This window comes from Macrosteles quadrilineatus, unplaced genomic scaffold, assembly GCF_028750875.1.
Source record: "Macrosteles quadrilineatus isolate MER2022 unplaced genomic scaffold, UCM_ALF_1.0 Scaffold_1__1_contigs__length_201487025, whole genome shotgun sequence".
Lineage (NCBI taxonomy): Eukaryota > Metazoa > Arthropoda > Insecta > Hemiptera > Cicadellidae > Macrosteles > Macrosteles quadrilineatus.
In genome coordinates, this window is record NW_026542594.1 from 27804144 (window position 1) to 27826169 (window position 22026).

General features: G+C 32.7%; 1 protein-coding gene across 1 annotated transcript in view; it reads right to left on the minus strand.

The window, feature by feature from the left end:
* Positions 1-19823, minus strand: part of LOC129005693 (superoxide dismutase [Cu-Zn]-like) — a 37475-nt gene extending 17652 nt beyond the window's left edge. Inside the window, exon 1 of the mRNA XM_054434659.1 lies at positions 19648-19823. Within this exon, the coding sequence (XP_054290634.1) occupies positions 19648-19791 (144 nt within the window). The 5' untranslated portion in view covers positions 19792-19823. The remainder of the gene's footprint in view (positions 1-19647) is intronic.
* Positions 19824-22026: the final 2203 nt, after the last annotated feature.

The following is a 22026-nucleotide window of genomic DNA, read 5'->3' on the forward strand; positions in this document are numbered from 1 at the left end:
ACTAGTATATTTAAACTCAGTGTTGATATAACGTGTGTATTCTCAAGAATATAATATTGAAAGATTTAACAAAATAAATAACTAAAATAGATTTTTCATGTCTGTACATTCAGCCAAAACCAAATAATCAACTATACAAATTTCAATCGTACACAGTTCCGTTCATTTTTTTCTGGTTTCGGCTTTATGTCTGTGTATACCCAATAATACCACAATACTTAACAGCTACTTATTTACAAATATGGCCCTTTTCTCTCAATTTACCTCCAGTATGACTCGTTATATAGTGCTTAAATAAAACAGCTGTGACCTGCGACCTGTGGCCTGTGACCTGCGACCTGCGACCTGCGACCTACGACCTGCAACCTGTGACTTGTGACAGACAGCCTTCACTGACAATGATCACTACAAACTCATGAACAATTGCAACACGCTTGTCTTTCGAGATTTTTAATAGCAAACCTTTATAAGATTTAACTAAATCAACATATAGTTTAGTCATAGATAAAACATACTCCCTTAGGCTATGGTTTAGTACTCCTACCACAGATCAAAGTCATTCAGGTAGTTGCTAAATTTCAAGACAAAGATGCATTACTTCCAATGGCCCTATAGACGAGTTATTGCGATATCAATAGACTGAGTGTAATTTCACGGATCCGACCCCGGAAGTAATCGAACATATCTAAACAATAAGTGGGTCTGTCCGGCATAATGCATTGTGGCACGGTGGATTATGGGCAAGGCTAGGAATGGGCAGCGATCCTTGACTAAGGGCCAATGTGTTCAAATCGACCGATTGTCTATGTAGAACAAGGCTAAGATCTCTTCAAGGCACCTTCCTAACTTATAGATCTGATAATATTGATAAGATAAAAGTAATGTTCAAATGAGTAATGGTTCACAGTTGATTACAATAATCAAAGCCTACGAGGATTTCTCATGACCTTTATTTATTATTTTATTATTAAGACTTAATAACACGTTAATAATACTTAATACTTACTATAACTAATACTATAACTATACTACTTTATAATAACGTAAATACGTTACTTTAGCAGGCACAATTAAAAATGTAATCAGTTGTGAACCTCTGATCCTCACAGTAATATAGATTCATTTGAGTGTAAATAGAGGGTCTCGTTAATATCCTAGGACGCCCATGACAAAATAGCATTATGCCACTTGGAATACATAGTTTATTTTTTTTTTTTTTTACTGTCCCTAAAAACAGATTCAGCCAACAGAGGTGGGCACAGATCTTTTAGCAAGTAACGCAAAGTAATTAATTAGTAACTGCACAGCGAGTTCATAAAAGCGTTTTAACACATTTTTTTTATCATAATTAATTATTGTATATGTTATTTTAGTATAATTTGACATGAGTTACCTTGTAAAGTAGTTTTGGTTCTGAAAGAGACCCGGAACTAAAGGCATTATTTATTTATCCTTGATGTTAAATTTAACAAATCTGAAAATATTGTTTATTTGTGATCAGTAAAAATCTTATCACGTCAATGTTATATATGTTACAGAAGGTGAAGCAGGCAAAGAATGAAATATAGCTCATTATATACTTTGCTTAGTCTTTCTAAGGACCGTTGGCACTGTATGAAAATGATAAATACGCTGCTGCAGGACTTTTTTGAGCTTTTTTATCCTTGTTTGACATTAAATTATCCAATCTAAAATAACTAACCTAACCATATTCACAATATTTTATTTTTGTAGGGATTTTTTTACTTTTGATTCCTTTTTTGGCATTAGTCAATATAAAATAAAATTAACTAAAATTATCAACCAACCTTACCTAACCATACAGAAAATAAATCAACCCTTTTAAATAAATGGTATTTTTTGACACTTATATATTTTATACTTTCCCTGACACACCTGGGTATGATATAGAATGCCTAGTCAAAGTTTATAAAATCCTAAAGTTCTTATTCTATTTTTCATACTTAGCCTAAACACTACTAGTATTGAAATTAATGTCTGCATTAGGTCTATATAATTTGCCGGTAACATTTATAATATTAATGTTTTTTTATATTATTGATAGTTACTAGATAAAAATTACTTTGTACGTAAGGAATTATGTTGTTAGTAGCAGGGTATAGTAATATATAACTTAGATACGTAAAAACGAGAACGATTTCCCTAAGGCTATATCATGTATGAAAAAAATAATTCTAATAACCTATTGCAGAGGGCTACGCCAACCCCAGTTTCGTATCACGCCATCGATCTGATGTCTTAGAGATATTGATAACAAGTTAAAGAAGGATTTGGAAGCAGAGTTCTCCAGTTGTTTTCGAAGAGTAGTTACTATTTTCTCAAGGCATCTCCGTTGTTATTTCTACAGAAGTCCCAAGAGTACAGGGACCGGCTTATCTTTATTGTGATCCTCCCAAGCAAACACTTCTTACACTGTAATCTCTTCGATCTGGTCAAACATACTTCCTACAATAACAGGTGAAACAAAATCTTTGGCTGGATTTATTAAAAGCTACTCACGTCACACGTTTTAATACATTATTTTTTAACTGTAAAACATTTTACATTATTTTTTCTTAAATTGGTCAACAAAAGAACTTGAATGTCTTTAACATTTCAATGTAAAACCTAATAATTATTAGTATAGTCAAATTTTCCATAAGACTTATTTGGGTAATGTCATCGTACCCTTTACATAATGAAACAATAGTTAAAATATTTAAATACATTTCAAAATATTTATGTATTTTTAATTTTTTGTTTGTTTTACTTTTTGTCCTTATTTATTGAGAATCTCGTGTTTACTCACCTACATTATCTAACTAATAATATTAATTTTGTGACTTAATTGTAATTCACTCAACAAAAATATTTGATAGATAGCCTATTAGTTAAGTTTGCTGCAAAAAAACGTACTACGAATTAAATCGTAACGCACTGATCAATCAAATAAGGCTTTAGCAAAATGCACTTACTTTAAGAAATAATAATATCAAAGTAGGTGGTTAAATAGATTTTCCAAACTTGATACATGAACTCTTTATGAGAAATTACAATACTGCTGCATAATGAACTAATATATATTTATATTTAGTTTACTGTACTTCAGTATTTAAACATAAATGGTTAGTTATGTATAAACATTTATTTCAATTGGCTACAATTTGTATTTTAGCAAATTGCTTTAGAGTGGAGCTATTGTAGCAGGGGCCACGGAAAGACCTAGATCCGGGACCGATTCACTTTTTCATTTTAATATCCCTATAGGACAAACACAGTTCGTTAAATTTATATATTCAGAATTGAAGATTAAGGATTTAAGGATCGTTGAATTTAATTAGTAATCAATTGTGTAATATGTACTGCACTTTTTTATTAAGTTAGTTATGAATAATTTATAACTCTTGATTTCCCGGTCATACAAACACGTTTTTAAAATGTTGTATTTTATAAATGCAAATAAATCGTACCTCGTGTTACTTTCTACTCTAAGGGACATTCTAATCTCAGTCAAGGCCCCGTTAGGCCCTAATGGACCAGTAATCAGCCAAATCAGCTGTTGTGGTGACGCCCTAACACCTGGCCTTGAACCTACAGGTGGTGCTCGGGAAAGTGGAGTAGGCTTACATCAGAAGAAACTGTTTTGAATAGATAAACTGTAATAGCTGTAACAGTGAAATTGTATAGAACTAGTGTCCCTGTTGCTCGAATTCGAGCAATTTCTAAGTATTAGAGGCGTTATTTTAAAAGGAATAACGGTCATAATTTCTGATGACTTTAAAAGATTCGACCCAAAAATTATGGAAATATTCAAGATGTAGGGCCTATATAACCGGATATATCAATTTATCCAGGCTCTCTCGCTTTTTTCCATTGTACGGTAATATTTACGTCAACCCATATTCAAATAGGTAGTAAATATTTAATTTCAACTGTTTAATTATTTATTTATAATTATTTAGTTTAATTATTTAGTTTAATTATTTAATTTCAATTGTTGACTGTTTAAAATTAACATACGTTCTTCTTCTCACTTTAAACTTATGACAACAGCTGGAGTTGCATAACAATTTTTGTTTCCCATGTTAATCTTATAGAGAAATACGAAACTTTAAAGGGCCCCAGGGCCTCACTCTCTGATTATTTCCCTAAAAAGAAAGTTTCCTGCACAACTACACGTTACGCTCTTTCCAATGACACCAAAAACATGTCAATCGGTTCAGTAGTTTCGGAGGAGTAATTGTCACAAAAAACATGCTTGCGTATTTAATAAGTACGAGAGGTCGTCCAGTGGTCGAAACTCGAAAAAAAATATGTAATGTACTCACTTATCTATTTTCACCCCACACTGTAAATAAAACATGTGATTGGAGTTTCCTCCATTTGTTTTGATTTTCTGTTTATATTTCGTTGTTATTTCGTAACCAGCATAGCAACGCATAAGATCCATGTTAATTTTTTCAAATTTTTAAACTCATTTTTTGTGCTTATCTTTGAGCCTATTTAAATTTATAAAGGGATTCTGCACACCTACAGGAAAATAGCTTTCCAACGGTATGCGTAGATTTTCCCTACGATGCACACGAGCTGAGAAAAAAGGTTTTAAAGAAACATGCTTGCCTATTAATATATAGATAGATGTGATTGGAGTTTCCTCCATTTGTTTTGATTTTCTGTTTATATTTCGTTGTTATTTCGTAACCAGCATAGCAACGCATAAGATCCATGTTAATTTTTTCAAATTTTTAAACTCATTTTTTGTGCTTATCTTTGAGCCTATTTAAATTTATAAAGGGATTCTGCACACCTACAGGAAAATAGCTTTCCAACGGTATGCGTAGATTTTCCCTACGATGCACACGAGCTGAGAAAAAAGGTTTTAAAGAAACATGCTTGCCTATTAATATATAGATAGATAGATATTAGATACGATTGTAAACAGTAGATTTCACCACTGGAGCTTAAAGAGAATATTTTCGACTTGAGCTTATGCTGAGTTTGGATTATGAGCGAGGAATGGGTACACTTTTGAGCGGTGAACATAGCACTGTTTTCATCGTACTGGGCTTTATAATCACTGCTAACTAACTTACAAAACAATAATTGTGTAAATTGTTTACCTTGATAAATGAGCTTCAAAATGCGTTCAAATCTTGTTTTGTTATTATTGCTTCCATTAGTGAAAACTAATGCCATTGAGTAATCAATGGGTATAGGTAACTTGTATTGCTCCGCCAAAACAATAATAAACTCAAATTTATCAGATTTATCTAAATGACTATAAAATTTAAAATATTGGTATTATCAAAGTGAATAATTGAATGTGACATGATATTAAATATCAAAACATGTTTATGACAATTCAAAAATGTGTTTATCAATAGGGATTATTTTCTTCGAGAAATCAGTTGCTAAATTTAAAAGTAAAAACATGTTTATCTGATGTGCTCAACTCCAACTGATTCTTTTTTGCCCCAAGAGTAAAATAGTGTATTTCATCACCAGGGCCTAAAGTGACTCTTTACAACCCGAGGTCAAATTTTACCTGAAAATGAGCGAGGGTTTAAAAGACACTTTTTGCCCGTGTAATGAACCATATTTTTCGTCATATTGCAAAACAACACACATTGTATTACATTATTTGAACAAACTATGTTTTTACCCCGTAAAACCCTCCATCAACCCCCGTTCCCATGGTCCAATCATGCTGGTTCGCGAACTCATTCACGTCTATCGCGCCTTGCACCTTCAAGCCAATTTTATAAAAATTGGGCCAAAATTACTCAAGTTATCACGTACACGGACATATATACATATATATATAAAATTTAACGACTAGTGTTTTTGGCCTCTAGGGACATCAAAATGAAAAAGTATATCGGTCCCAGGCCCAGGTCATACCGTGCTCCCTACGGTAATGGTAATAGCTACTTCCCTATAGGGAAATTCGCTAAAATGCCACTTTAGACCAGCAGCAAGTGCATTAAAGACGGCTGTTTTTGGTGCAGTATGGCGAGAATACGTGTTTAGGCAACGTGTGTATTGAAATCAGCCATTTTCGCTTAAATAAATAGAAACTCCATAAACATCGACATTATAATTGACCTTAATTTAATGTATATAACATTTCGTAAGGAGTTTCTAAGACTATTTAAAAGCTGCAGTTTGACGGTATTTGTTGGTTTCACTTCCATCGCTGCTGTTCCGGTCTACTCACACCCGGCAGAACCTTTAATGGCTACAGAACTACCTTAGGAGGGACTTCCGCATTGACCACTGGACACTGGACTATTTATGTTCAGTAATTGCAGTAACAACAGTTCTTGTTACCAATGCTTGTTCAATCAATAGACAACTTTGAAGTTCCCTGTTATCATGTGTATCTGTTTATTAGTCGTAACTTGAGCTCTTGGCCTGTAAACTCGTTTTTCTAGTGTCTCGGAGTGAAAAATTTATTACTTTTTTAAAACTCATTCGTCAAATAATAAGACTTTTTTACATTAACCTTTTGTTACACTAATCCAATCGTTTATAATTGTTATAATTAAAAGGCCGTAATTTTTATTCTATGAATGACACCAACGATCGCGCTAAAACTGCAGGACTTTCTAAATGGGTTGAAATTGCAGGCACTGATCAAGAGGTGCCACATTTGACAAATTAGCAACAGGCATGTCTTAAGTAGGTCCACTGTCCGTAACATTTCTGTCATATGTAACGAAATATACACACATGACAGTTTTGGTGCAGTTTGTATTATGTCCTAACTATTGATGTCCTTGGAAATGTCTGCATCTGAAGAGTCTCGCGGAAGTATTGAGCAAAAGATGAGCGATGTTACAATGGGAGCGATTACGTTTTATGGTGCAGTTTTTCTCTTAAGTTAAGTGACCTTGACGTTTTTTGTTGAAGGTTGTAAGAGTTCTAGGTGGTAATCATGTTCTTTCTTTCACTCAGATGACGTATCAGAACACATCCACAACATCTTTAGTATTATTTAACCATCTTATGTAAGTGTTTATAATATTCGGCCATACGTAAAGCATTAAAACTCCTTATTCAATCTTAATATTCTTACTAAAGGTTTTGATCATATTTGATTTGCCGGAGTTATATTCAAATGTAATCATTGACATACAAATTAGTTTGGAAAAGCTATCTATTCTATATATAATTCAGTTTTAAAAATCTTTGTACAACTAAATCTAGAGTTCTACTGGACCGATTTTATTAATTAATGGGTCGTTGGAAAGCTTAGGTCGTGTAGATTTGCAAATAATTATGAAAGTTTGTTTTTATTATGATTTATGGTGAAAGATTTCAAAAAAACATGTTTTCCATAAGAAATACATTGGAAACGGTGTTTTTCACACTTTTTATTTGGGTGCGACTTTTAGCTGCCTTTTTTTAGTGTTTCCAAGAAGTGTATGGTATCAATTTGTAGGAAATTTTATTCTCTTTCAGAATATCACCTTCCACTTTGGTCGATTTCCTCACCATTTAAAAGTTATTTGCAAAAAAGCTAAGCAACCTCCGAATTTACAATAATGAGAAAATATTGAGTTTGGGATATTTTTGTTAAACTTTGTACAACTAAATCTAGACTTCTACCGGACCGATTTTGTTAATTAATGAGTCATTGGAAAGCCTTACTCATGTATATTTGCAAATAATTATGAAAGTTTGATTTTATTTAATATTTGTGGTAGAAAAATAAAAATAACAAAAATACATTAAAAACTGTTTTTTCAGGTTTTTATTTTCAAGTTTATATTTGTAGTCAGCTTTTGGCTGCCTTTATTAAATAATTTCAAGAAATACACACAAGGTATTTGTAGGAAATTTTATCTTCTTTCAGAATATCACGTGCATTTTCTACGATTTACACACCATTTAAAAGTTATTGTCAAATTAGATAAGTGACCTCCAAATTTTTAGTTGTTAAAAATACTGAATTAGGGATATTTTTGTTAAACTTTGTACAACTAAATCTAGACTTCTGCTGGACCGATTTTGTTAACTAATGTATCGTTTGAAAGCCTAATTTGTGTAGATTTGCAAATAATTATGAAAGTTTGATTTTATTAAATATTTGTGGTGAATAAAGAATAAAAAGCAAAAATACACTAAAAACTGATTTTTTTTATAGTTAATATTTTAAAATTTCAATTTATAGTTAACTTTAGGTTGCCTTTTTTGAATATTTTCAAAAAACGCCTAAGAGTACTTTGTAGCAAATTTTATTCTCTTTCAGAATATCACCTTCCACTTTGGTCGATTTCCTCACCGTTTAAGAGTTATTTGCAAAAAAGCTTAGCAACCTCCTAATTTATTGTGGTGAGAGAATATTGAATTGGAGAGATTTTTGTTAACTTTCTACAACTAAATCTACAGTTCTACTGGACCGATTTTATTAATTAATAGGTCAATAAAATCTGTGTAGATTTCCAAATAATTAGTAAAGTTTGAGTTTTATTTATTTATGGTAGTAATACGTTTGCCGGTATGAATAATCTAAAAAAAAATATGGTAGTAATAATGGGTTAGCCAGAATGCATCATCTGATCATATGGAACACCTATAGATTAACCTTTGGATGGTTCTATAGTTTAACAGCTGATTGTTTTATTGTTATTCCCTTGATTTTTCTTTGTTTACATTTAGTTGTTTACTATTTGAATTGGTGGTTGAGGTCCGTAAAGTGTGTTTCTAAAGTGATGTTTTTAATCTGTACCATTAATAAGTATTGGTAAGTTAAGAGATGTATGGATTTCATAACCAAAAATAATTATTTTAAACTGTCAATTATAAATTATTCAAATTTAATTTATAATTTACAGTTTAAAATAGTATTTAATATTCGTTATTTTGAAATGTTAATTATAAACTCAATATTTTACATTAGTTTAAAAATGAATAACTTTACTCTTCACTACATGGTTGGTGATGGAAACTGTTTCTTTAGAAGTGTCTCATTTTTATGCCATAAATCTCAATCCAGATACAGTGATATACGATCCACGGTAGTTGATGAAGTCGTCAATAACTGGGACTACTATTGTCCTTTGATCGTAGGGGATAAGACATAAAAAAGTGTTTATCAAACAATCAAAAGGATGGAGAACCAGAAAATGAAAAAGAAACAGAACAAGATAGTCTGACCAACACTTCACTCAGAGATGATGCAACTTCCTCAACCTCCTTAATTTGTGTATTGGGAATGCCAATACACAAATTAAATTTAAAAATTGGAGCTGTAATAATGTTGCTACGAAATCTTAACACAAAACGGGGGTTATGTAATGGCACACGATTAATTGTTAAAGAACTCAAGCCCAATTAAATAATTGCAGAGGTTTTAACTGGATCAGCAGCACGTGAAATTGTATTCATTCCAAGGATTGACTTAGCACAGACGGACACAGATTTAGCATTTGTTTTAAAAAGACGGCAATTTCCTTTAAAATTAGCGTTTTCTATTACAATAAACATAGCGCAAGGCCAGACATTGGATAAAGTTGGGATATACCTTCCAGCAACAGTATTCAGCCATGGACAATTAATTGTATGTTGCAATATCAAGGGTTAAAAGGTTTGAAGACATAAAAACTAAAATTATCCCTGCCAAAGAACAAGGAAGATTATTAAAACAATCAAATGAAGTCTTTACAAAGAATGTTGTTTACAAAGAAATACTGTAAATAAAATATTTTTGTAAAATTGTATTTGTTTTTCATTATTTTACTCTTTTAGAAAATCAGTTTATTTTCTAAACAATTTCATTCTTTAAAAAATGTTCAGGTACTTACAAGGGCATATATTATGTACTACTGTACTTTCTAGGGACCGTTGTATTTATTAACTACAACGGGCTCTGTTGCTAGTTTTATATAAGACAGTAAGATAATTCCAAGTTTAGTATTAATTCCGTTCAAAAAAGTGTCTGTCATGCAGTGACTATACTTTCTGCATCACGTTAATAATTGTTGGTTTGGGTAGATTGAGCTTGAGCATTCGGCAAGCAGTAAGAAGTTATTACAACAATCTACTGATTAAATCATTGTTGTCAATTATATATTGCAAGGGACATTTTATTACCCATCACACCTTATTAAACTTATTTTAAAGAGATGCCGGCAGCAACGTTTTCATTAAACGATAATTGCTTTCACATACAAGTCCTTTAAGACCAATCGCTATTTAGTAAAACTTGTAAAGACAATCAGGTATATACTATAAAAAACTTAATTTAAAACTAGGAATTTAATTTTGATAACTCCATAATGCTATAGTTGGGTGTAAGGTAAATGAATCCTCGTTGCAATCTTTCGCTAAGCAGGCCCAAATACTGAGTTATTGTAGGCTACTTAAAAGCCGCGGTATGACTTGTCTCCTGTCTGTTCACAATTTAACCTTATATCCGGCGATTGCTTTATTTGAGCTAACGATGAACTTACTGACAAAAATGTGTTTGCGTGAGCAAACGAAGGTTTTACAACATGCGTAACCTTCGTCAAAACAATGGAGAGCGAAGGACTCGGCGTCGTAATAGAGTCATTATAGTAACACGCTTGCCGAAACAAGCTGTTTTATTTTCAAAAACAATAAATTGTACAGCACTTTTTATTCTCAATCATAACAAAATCCTCATATCAAGCAGTACAACTCATTACAAATGCACACTACATACATGCAAATGCATATTACATACACAATGAGGCGTGTAAAATTGTGATAAAGTGAGTTGTTCTTAGGCATTAGATTGTTTTGGTGGTGAGATTTATTTTATTTCTCAATATTATATAAATACTCCATAGTGTGAAGAGAACTATGATATAATTATTGTTCTAGCTAGAAAATATTTTTGGGCATCACTCACCTTTTTGAAATAAGGAGAACGCAGTCCTTATCATCACAGTTCATATAACACACACGTTTAAAATACAAACAAAAAGATTTGGGGGTCGTCATCGTTATTTACTCTCAAAGTTTACATGAGGTTTAGGGTAACCTTGAAAACGCTGACTTTGGTGCGGCGAAACACAATTACTTTAGTCCTTTATTTTTTATGTGTTCATGTGTGATTTAAACTGTGGGGACAAGTACTAAGTTTTCCTTGTTTCAAAAAAGGTGAATGATGCCCAAACATATTTATCTAACTGGATCATTGAACACACCAAAAACAACCATGTCGTTTGAAAATATAATTTTTGTTTACAGAAGTAAGGTTTAAACTTAATTGACCAATCTAAATGTTGTACCAGCCAAACTTTGATAATCGACCAGGAGTAAACTACCAGGCTGATCTGCTATGTTCCCCTCAGAAGGTCTATAGGTGGTATACATACATTTATGTATTAGAAGTAATGTTTAATTTCATCATACAACCGTAACAACCATATTTATGTATTAGAAGTAATGTTTAATTTCATCATACAACCGTAACAACCATACAACCATACAACCATACTTTATCAATACAATTTTTTTCAACTGTAACACTTGTAGCTTCAAAATTACAATATATTACAGTATTTGACAAGATTAATAAACCATTGTTTTGTTATTATCTTATTTTTGTAGTCAATGTCCAATGAGTTTGTCATTAAATTAAGTACGCCTAAAAATGGGTGTTAAGCTATCTTCGTTTGCCCAACGGTTCATAAAACTGATTCTGTTAGATTTCAAAGGTATGAAATTCACCCATAATAATAATGAAACACAATCCAACTAAGCATTTCAAATCATTTACATCATGTTGCCGTTACTCACGTAAGGGTACGATGTGTATGGAGCGGGGGCTGAAGTGTCATAGTACTGGTACTGGGCGGGGGTGTAGAGGGCTCCACTGAGGGCGAAGGGCTGGGGTATCTGACGAGCGTACAAGTCGCGGTGTGGGAGCGCCTGGAAGGGTCGGCCCTGCAAGAGGTGCGCGGCTTGGCCCAGCACCAGTGGTACGACTGGAGACACCAGCAACACCAGCAGTGATAGTAGAGCCATGACTGGTAGAACACTGACTGAGGAGGTGAATGTCGAGGGTTATGTCATAACGCGACCTCCTTTACACCGACCGCCACTAGCTGCCCCACCCCGCCTTATCAATCCGCTCAATTTAAAGAGCAATGTTTGTTTTGGTCAAACGCTATTAAGGTTACTATGCATCGAGCTGATGTGTTTGAGGGAATACAGCAAGATACAACATGTTTTAATACTGTAAAGACAAGTGGGACAAGCATATAACATCGGGCAGTCACTCTGTCAGGGATCGAAAATAACCATCCACCTTGACTACGAGATTTGGTATTGAACATTTGCTGTGACTTTCGGTATCCAGGGGTCTTTTGAGGCTGCCATGAATAAAATGTAATGGTTCTTACACAACCCTCTCGGTGATAGTTGTCTAACAATATTTAATTGATACCGTACATTTTTATCTTGCTATGTTTTTTGGTTCTTTACTGGTTACTTCATCGTCAAGAAAACTACCTCCAATCTACCTTCCCCGAGCCTATTCAACTTGACAAAAAAATGCCTTACTAAAACAAAAATATTATAATAATGCAGTAAATAATACTTTGCAATCTGCACTACACTAACTAGGGTAAATGCTACAGTTATTGGCACCTTAACGGTAAGCTTCGGAGAAATCTACCACAGCTCCTTTGCAATACTGTTTTTAATATCTACGTTTTTTAATCATGTAGCAGAATGTACTGAGAATACTGGGATGTATAAAGAAAATATATATATCATTACTTAAGTTTATTAAAAAATGAAAATGTTAAAAAATACAAAAACCATAGTTATTGGCACCATCAACCATAGCTATTGTCACCTCTTAGCACAGTTATTGGCAACTATAAAAAAGTCTACAAATATTACATTTTAAGCGTCCTAAGGTGGTCTTTGTTGTCTTACGTGATGTATACCTTATCATATTATAGTATATAGAAGAAAAAATGAAAATTATACAGTAAGTAAAATTAAAATCCTTAAAATTGTTCATGGTAGGCCTAGTTTTAGTTCTTTGGCAACACCTTTACCGAACTTAATACTGTCTTTATACATACTAATTGGTATTGGTTCGTCGTAATCAATGCCATCAAAATATTTCCTGTGAAATATTTCATTACAACGTTCACATTTTACCTTTTGTAGGCCTATTTTTTTTATTTTCTTTGTTACGTATTTGATCCTGATTGGGGCTTTTCGACAGAATTTTAATGGTTTTAAACATAATATGATGGATCGGTTTTTGGTTTACCCTTTTTTTTTATATGGTAAAAATTAGTTATGTGAAGCTTTGTATCTTTATATATATAAATTAAGTATATTGGCCTAAATAAATTTTGTTAATTATTATCCATAACAACTGTTGACAAACATAACTGTTTTTGTTAGCTTTCCTGATCGAGCTTTCAACTATTACGTCTACCGGCTTTTCCCATCCCAACATTGCGAGGTGTTTTCACATAATTAGCATACAACGATGCTTGATTATTATACAATATTTCATTAAATGTAACTCGCGTTATGTAACATGGCCATACTCGTATTATCACTGCACGCCGCACGCGTGTCATTCAGTCTAGTAATAATGTGGACATCAGTTATAATCAGATATAATTCACACAAATACCATCAAGTTTACTAGTAATATAAAATTATTGAAGTAGAATGCTACGTAATTAAATGAATGATGATACAGAAAATAATTAAAAAGGATTTCTATGTTTTGGTCTTCTGCCAAGGTCTAAAAGGTAATAAAAATATTATACTATCTAATTGTAAAATAAAAACATGTAAACATTGTAAATCAAGACCAAAATAGACCAATAAATAGCTACCGCCGAAACGTATATTCTCATGAAGGTATTAACATTCCTCAGTTATGGCGTCTAAATAGTTTGATGTATTTAAAACATTATATAAAGCACTTATATAACTCGACATCGGGGATGTTTACCACCGAAGGACCAGATCCCCGTGTTTGTAGGTTATATAACTAATTGATCTGGTTTTATTTACTTTGGCTCGTCGTACAAAGAGGAATATAGTGTTATCGCCGACACAGGGGAATTCGTGTTGTTTTTGTATCAATGTGACATTGGAATATTGAATCGATGAAATTTAATTATTTGAAAGTTTTTTTATATGCTTATTTGTGAACTAAATTACTAAGGCCTTATATTTCGTAGGGTTGTGTCGGTAGGGAATTATTTGTAATACATACATAGATTTCATCATGTATCTTTCAACTTAGATTAAGTTAAGTAATAAATAGCCAGTTTCCAAAACAAATGTTAGTGAATTTTAATTACAAATCACAATACGTTTTCTAGGAAAAAAGGAAGCCAGTTTAATCATCTTCAAAGTATTTTGACATCTCAAATGTTACAGTACAAAACCTAATAACCATAAAAAATTCAGCATTTATAAAATCTTAAAATTTAGTGGGTGAAACTAACAAAGCAGAAGCTCTAGTTTAACAGTTACATTGGACAATTAAACTATTAAAATATAAGTCTTTCGTATTTGGTTTAATCTTTATAAGATTATACAAGAAAAGAGACCAACAACGAATATAATAAGAATAAATCAAACAAAAATCATATATAAATAACATTCCTGACCACATGTTCACTAACAAACATTTTTCTGGATAGTAATCCCTTATAGTAAGTAACTCCTTCAATTCATAAGATGTTCGAAAGTAAATATGAATATTATAACCTAATTTTTTAAGAATATTCTTCGGCCTTCTTTCTGACATTGGTAACATAAGCTATGCATATTTTTACACTTTACTTACTTCGTAAAAATGTCTTACTGTTTCTAATTATGTGCACCTGTGCGTTAGTTATACTTCAAATTGCAATAACAGTATGTGTTTGCGAAACATTAAATGGATATTAATTAATTAGATTTTGCCCCATGTTTATGTACATACTCTAACTTAAAATTAATATAAAGATAAGTAAGAATTAATCAAATCAACCCCCCGTTGCAATATGACACAAGCCATGCATGTATATGTGTACAAGGCAATAAAAGAAAATATGGTTTGATTTGATTTCAAACGATACAAATGTTTCAGTTAATTAAAGATGTTCCTACAGTACTGTAAAATAGTAAGTGTAATCATCTTAGTACTTTCCTTTAGTAAGGTTGTAACAGGTGTTCAGTCATCAACGTATCGTCCGTCCTTGATTGACACAATAGAATAGCAATTGCCACACGACATTACCGCTGTGTCAGAGTCAGCCTACTCTAGCTAGGCATTAGGCAAGGACCTTGGTCACCGGGCATCTTATGTCTTGTGCAACTACTTTATGGTCAATGGTCAATGGTTGCACCAACCACTCACTACATCTGCACTTTCTCAACTGTGATACTCTTACGTGAAATTGTTGAGACCGTTAAGTAAGTTGCGTGACTGTAAACACTAAACAGCCACAGAGTAAAAGAATTATCCCATAATCGTGGTCGACAGATTACAATTTTAATAATTTAATACTTTTAATTGAATTTTAAGGTAGGTATTTTAAACCAAATATGAATGGAAATCTTGTAGTCTTGTTACGGACTAAGGCCGAAATGTTCCTTAGACCGGGCTAAATTAATATCCCATACAGCCAATGACAACTAAGGGACCTACAGTTTATAGTGGAATCTGAGCCAAATTGTTTTCTTATATTTAATAATATGGTCTGATCAGGATAGTTCTGTGGACAGTCACAGTACTCACTAGTGCGGACGTTAATCCACAGATCCTGCCTATTAGATATCCACAATTCGTGACCTCCAAGTAGCTGGATTACAGGACGTTATATTGCTTCACTAATTTAGCTGAATTTTCTATATCGCTGCAGGAGGACATTTTTAGAGCTGTAAGAGAGTAATATTACTCATCCTGAATGTTCGATTAAGTAAAAAGAAATATAATGCTTTTGAAACCAGCAATATAAGGTGGTTTTACCACAAAAACTATTATTTCATAGATTATTGTGACGGCGGAACCTTTGTTCTAGTGCTAAAACAAGAGTTATTTTTAAGCTGTTGTTCGGTAGGTTTATGGATTTGGTACGGTATTGTATGAATTTACGCGTATATTGAGGACGTTTTCTATTAGAGATTAGTGAAACGTAATTCCCATAGCGTTTCCGGGTTTAGAATCCTTATGGACCAGAAACTTCGTCAAATTTGTGTTTTGATTAGTTATTGAAAGTATGCTTATCATGCTTTTCATTGACAGAAACAAGTAGCCTGTTGTATTAATATACACAGAGTGATCTTTCAATTTTTTTGTGTAAAAAACACTCTGTTATAGAATTTTGACAAGTATTCATTTACGTGAGTACAAAAAAATATATTGTCCGTCGTCAACGTTACTTACTGTTACACAGCTACTTAAGTACTAATAACAAATAAAATTCATTAAATAATATTCATAGTTAAAGCTACTCTGTTTGTGCTAACTGAAAATCCACCTCCCATTCATTACATTCATGAATTACATCTACCTTGCCCCAAACAAGGATAGTTTATCTGACGGACAGACAAATTACTCTAAGCGCCTGTGGCACTTTCAAAGTGCAAATTGTTTAAGCAGAATCAGCTCTTCAAAGCTTCACTGTCCCTTGCCAAGGGCTTACATTTAAATAGCGTTGTTATAACGGACATTTGATGTAAACGTGTCTGTGAATGCTTCTATTTGACGGATATAAAGTGAAATGTGCAGGACTTTTACAAGACAAAATCAACATGCTTTCTACCGTGATCTCTTTGTGAAATGTTCGTGTGACATATCTGATGGCATTGTGCTTGTCTTATTTCTTTATTTCAAAAATAGAGTTAAAAGTACGTAGTATGAATACAGGAACTCGAGTAATACTGTTGTAGTTCGAATTAACATTCAAGTAACAATTTACAATACATGAAAATATTTAGGAAGTATGCCCTAAAATAAATACAATATACCTGAGGTGGAATGCAAATCTAAAGTTAATTGAAACTAATTAATTTTTTGTCGAAGGTTTTTCGTAGATATAATTCCATATCATATGAAGTGAGCCAGCCATGTTTCTAATTTTTTATTTGTCTAAACAATAACCATTATCATGATTATTTCAAAACAAAACCTTGCAAACTTCAAATTTCACAATGTCTGAACAAACTAACCCACAGTGGTTGAACAGTGATCAAATAATAGTCCATGCAACAACAAAATAAATCTAATTTTAACAGACACTATGTGTGCCTTGCCCTTCTTAGTTGCATATTTACAAATAAAAATAAAAATTAATAACCAATGTTTATTGGTTCGACAGTCTATGTATCAGTTGAACATCATTCATAAGCCTTAACAATAACAACTTTAGTATTTCTTGGATTGATAAAAAACTTTTGACCTGGATTGTAGAATCAATTATGAGACTAACTGATTCTTCTACTAATGATAATTGTCATAATTACAAATGCAATATTTAACAAACAGGCAATATTTAATATTGGATTATTAGGAAGGCAATTTTCATACAGTTTCTCATGTAACAAAGTTTCATTATTTAATGATTCGTAGTAAGATTTTGTTTATAATTCACGGGTATTATTTAATCCTTGAAGTACACGTGTATATTATATATATGTATTTGTCAGTGTTGAACATGCAATATGCTTGTATAACCATCTCATTTATACACGTTTTATAAATCTTAGTTAGAAAAGTGTAATGAATTATTAAAAAATAAGGCAATTGTTACTATTTGCATTGTTACAATGAATTTGATTATTGCAACTGTTTCTATAGTTCATTGTTAAATGTAAAAATATTATATTTCATCACTAGGGCCTAAATTGACTCTTTTTGACCCAAGGCCAAGTTTTGTAAAATGAGAGAGGGTTAAAATACACGGTATGGTAAACAACCGAGAAATAATTTAGATTGCCACAACCAAAATTTACAACAGTTTACAACAACTGATTTTTACTCCCTAGAGACTAAAAATACTATAGTACTTTAGACCCACAATGCATGCATTAAAAACGACTGTTTTTGTTACAGTATGACGAAAAAATGTTTTGACAATCCATTCTTAGTTCGGTTCGGCTTATTACACCCATGTTGTTTAATTTATAATCTTTTTTTAATATTAATTTACTGACAAGTTAATCCAGGACAATAATTATGAACCACCTAATGATTATTTTGAGGTTTAAGTAACAACAAATTCATCAACTAATAAAAAATACCACTGCAATTTAATATTTCACTTTCTTTAAATAGATTGTACCACTTTTTTAGAAATAGTTAACTTCAAATTTAACGGTCTGGTCTAGTTCAATAGTGTTTTCTTCTTCTGCGCCTTTCCTGATACACACCTTGGGCTGAACGTGCAGATTATGTAGTACCTAATATCAAAGTTCCGACCTTGAGGAAATAACTAAAAAACGCCATCTCGTTCAAGGTTTCAGATAGAATCAAGAACTGAGATAAGACTACACAATAATGAGACCCGGGACTGGTCTAGCTACGGTAATTGAGTTTATATCCACTATATTGTCTTACTGACCTATATAGTTAACCAAAATATTCCTTTGCTAAATATATTTCTGTTTTGGTTTCCCACTGGCCAACGATTTTATCGGGATATATGAATTATATGTAATTTAATTACAATCAAACACAAAATAATTGCACAGCATTGTTGGTGAGTGTTTCTGGTTCAACTGGAGATTAAATTTGGCGTCCGTATTTGCCTACTTATTTATCAACCCCCGCGGTCCTTTAAATGCTAATTACACTTCCCACCACCAGAGGGAGGGGAGGAAGCTGCTTCGTTCCCACACCCTGTTACTTAACTGCTTTGATGTATTAGACTGTGATCTCAGTAAACGTTTTTCAACCAAAAGCGTTTGACTTAATGAGATTTTAAAATTCTGACCACAGTTTTTATCACTATTTGAATTATTTTTTGTTTTAAATCAAACAACCTAGCCAATGTCTTTGCTCAAATTAGGTTTTAGGTTACGTTAGCCCATTAGGGTAGTCTGAAAATTGGACTTGTGTTGAAATTTGACTATTAATAAATGCACTAGTTCGTTCAAAAGTAAAAAAAAGGCATGATTTGACAAGTAGTAAAGTTATTTCGAGGTTCTATCATCAATGTGGATTAAAATAATATTTCTGATTCGTCCTATTTAGACTACAATCGATACTATTGATTTTCATTGTAAATATTTCACTAAATGAACTTTAGTTACTAGCTAATAGCTTAATATATATAATTAGATATTAGGCTTGGCTTAAGTCATTGCGCTCGAAAGAAATCAGTAATTAACACATAAAATAATAGCAATTATTAACAGATAATTTTACTTCATGCTCTTTCAGTGGTGCAATTCAAACTACTTACATTTTTATCCACGAACTGGCTGAAAACATGACATTGGTATGGGAAGTATTATATTTACAATATTCAAATGTATCACGCACCACTTACTGCATCATTAATCACTTGCTGTATGATCATTTTAAAATACAAATTGCAAATAGACTAAATAAAAAATAGATAGTTTATTGCTTCATTGCTCATTTTTGTGTAAGCATTTCTTGAGATGCCTTTAAAATAAATGGGGGATACTCACAAATCGGTAGTAAGGAGAGGGCTGTGGCTGGTAGTAGTCAGGCAGGTAAGGAAAGTCCGGTAGGTAGAACGGCGTGTAGTAGCGGGGTGCCGGCAGGTAGGCGGCATGTACGGCGTGTAGACCCAACACTACCATCCACATCATCGTGCCGACTGAAACACTCACACTCAACTGTGGGAGCGTTAGTCAACATGGCCTGACAGAGGCTGTTGCAAACTTGCAAAACGTCGCTATTGTAATTGGCTGTTAGGCAGACCCATTGTAGTAATGACCTTTTGTAAGGTAATACCGTACTACGCTTCCTCATAAAATGCGTCAAAGGTCAGTAACTTCAATGCTGAAACCGTCGAAATAATCACACTTCAATTGTTTTGTTATTAATTAGTGGCTGAGAACTTCTTGGATGTAAAACAAAAGGTGTCCAACTTTCATTTAATTGAACTATGTACAAGGAAAATTTAAAGTAACACTTATATATTTTAATATTTTATTGGTACGTAAAGACTGTTTACTATTACAGTAATAATTTTGAATTGTGGTTTGTTTGATATTTTTAATATGTATCCACATTCTGTTTTAACAATATAAATGTCCACTTAAACTCTGCATTGTCAGTATTCAGTAGACCTATCTGATAGTTTAGCAGAAACCCCTACCCGCAGTATACGGGCCTGTAAAGTCCGCCTGCCCCTATCATCAGATAACAATAGACTTGGCTGCATCACCTGGACCACGTGCAGGCTGCGGAAATGAGATTTGCACAAGATAACGTTACTTAGCATACAAATTAACTAAAAGAATGTGTGGTTTAAACTTAAACAACACTCGAAGATATATTACAAAATATTTACAAAAGAATAGGAAAAACATAATCAAAAACACCAAAACTTGTTTATGCTATGAATATTGATAGTCATTTGGTGTGTTGGATGAGGGAAGCGAGTCTTATACCTCTTATGTTCTCTAAAAAGAGAGTTGAACCATATCATTAACGCTTTATTTTATCACTAGGAGCTAGATACGTTATATCCGTAATAAGTCATAATAATAAATACAAATGCAAAATCATGTTTTCATAGAGTATACCTATTTTCATAAAAATGTAATCTCAAGATATGATGGATGGAAAAAAATTTAAATCTGAAAATCTAGAGCTGGCGTCCCTTGCTCCAGCAAATTATTTTGCCCAGGAGATAAAAGATAAAAGTGTTGTAACTTATTTAGGCCTGCAGTGCATGTACGCCTATTAAAAATAGTCATTTTCGCTGCAGCTACAACAAACAACAAAATTCTAATGTTGTAATGGCAAAATGTCACTGGCGTAGATAGTAGGATATTGTTTTTTTACAACTACAGTCCAAATCAAACAACAATATTCAAATATTAAGTTCAATAACTTTTTAATTAATTAAAATAAAAGTATTGCGTGGTTCAACAATTGAAGGATATAAACAGCTTTTCAATTTCGTGTGTTAATCACATTAATATGCAAGTCCATAGAGTACAGAATGTGTAAATATACGATATATCAGCACTTTTGTCATTATACTTACTGAGAGACAAGCTCGCTTAGTAACAAAATGCTGCAATAATGACCTTTTTATATGTATTAGCCTTAATTATGCCCTCAGAAAGCCCCTACATTCCTTCTTTTCTTTCTAAGTCCGACAACTGAATGTTTAAAAGCCGGAAACAAACTGGTAAACTTCGAATAGTTATCCTTATTTAACCATAATTAGCTATGTGGTAGAGTTCGTATGAATATTTAAGTGACTATATGGGGTAACGAAAGACTTCACTTCCTACTGGTGTATTTTATTCAATTTATTAATTAACAATGGGGAATATGACCAAACATAAAAACATCTTCATACCAAGTAATAGATTATTGTTTAGTTAGTTAGCTATCATCTTAATAATTTGTTTGGTCCATATGTAATTTGTGTTATACATTTTCCCACCTATCACAACTGAACACGTGGTGTATGTATTATCAAACGTTGGACGTCAAAGGTGGCTGTAATGAGTAAAACCACCGCCTGTGACGAGGTCCTGGCTGACCAAACCAAACACTACACCAGCACACAGGTAAACAAGCATCAACTGTTTATGTGTTCTTTCAGGTATTTTACTCTCTAATCCCTTACTCGTGTACTGATATATACTGTATATACTGAACCCAGCAGTCCCTCATCATTGGGCTTTTAGGGTCCCATCATAAATAGTCTTTACTGATGAAACAGTTGGTCTTAGTCAGTAACACAGCTACACAGATAATCTTACTACACTCATCCTTCACTCCTATTTGGGTTAAAATACGCACCTAGGTGCTGGCCCTAACTTCGATAATTGATAATTTTATTTCTTCAACAAACTGTT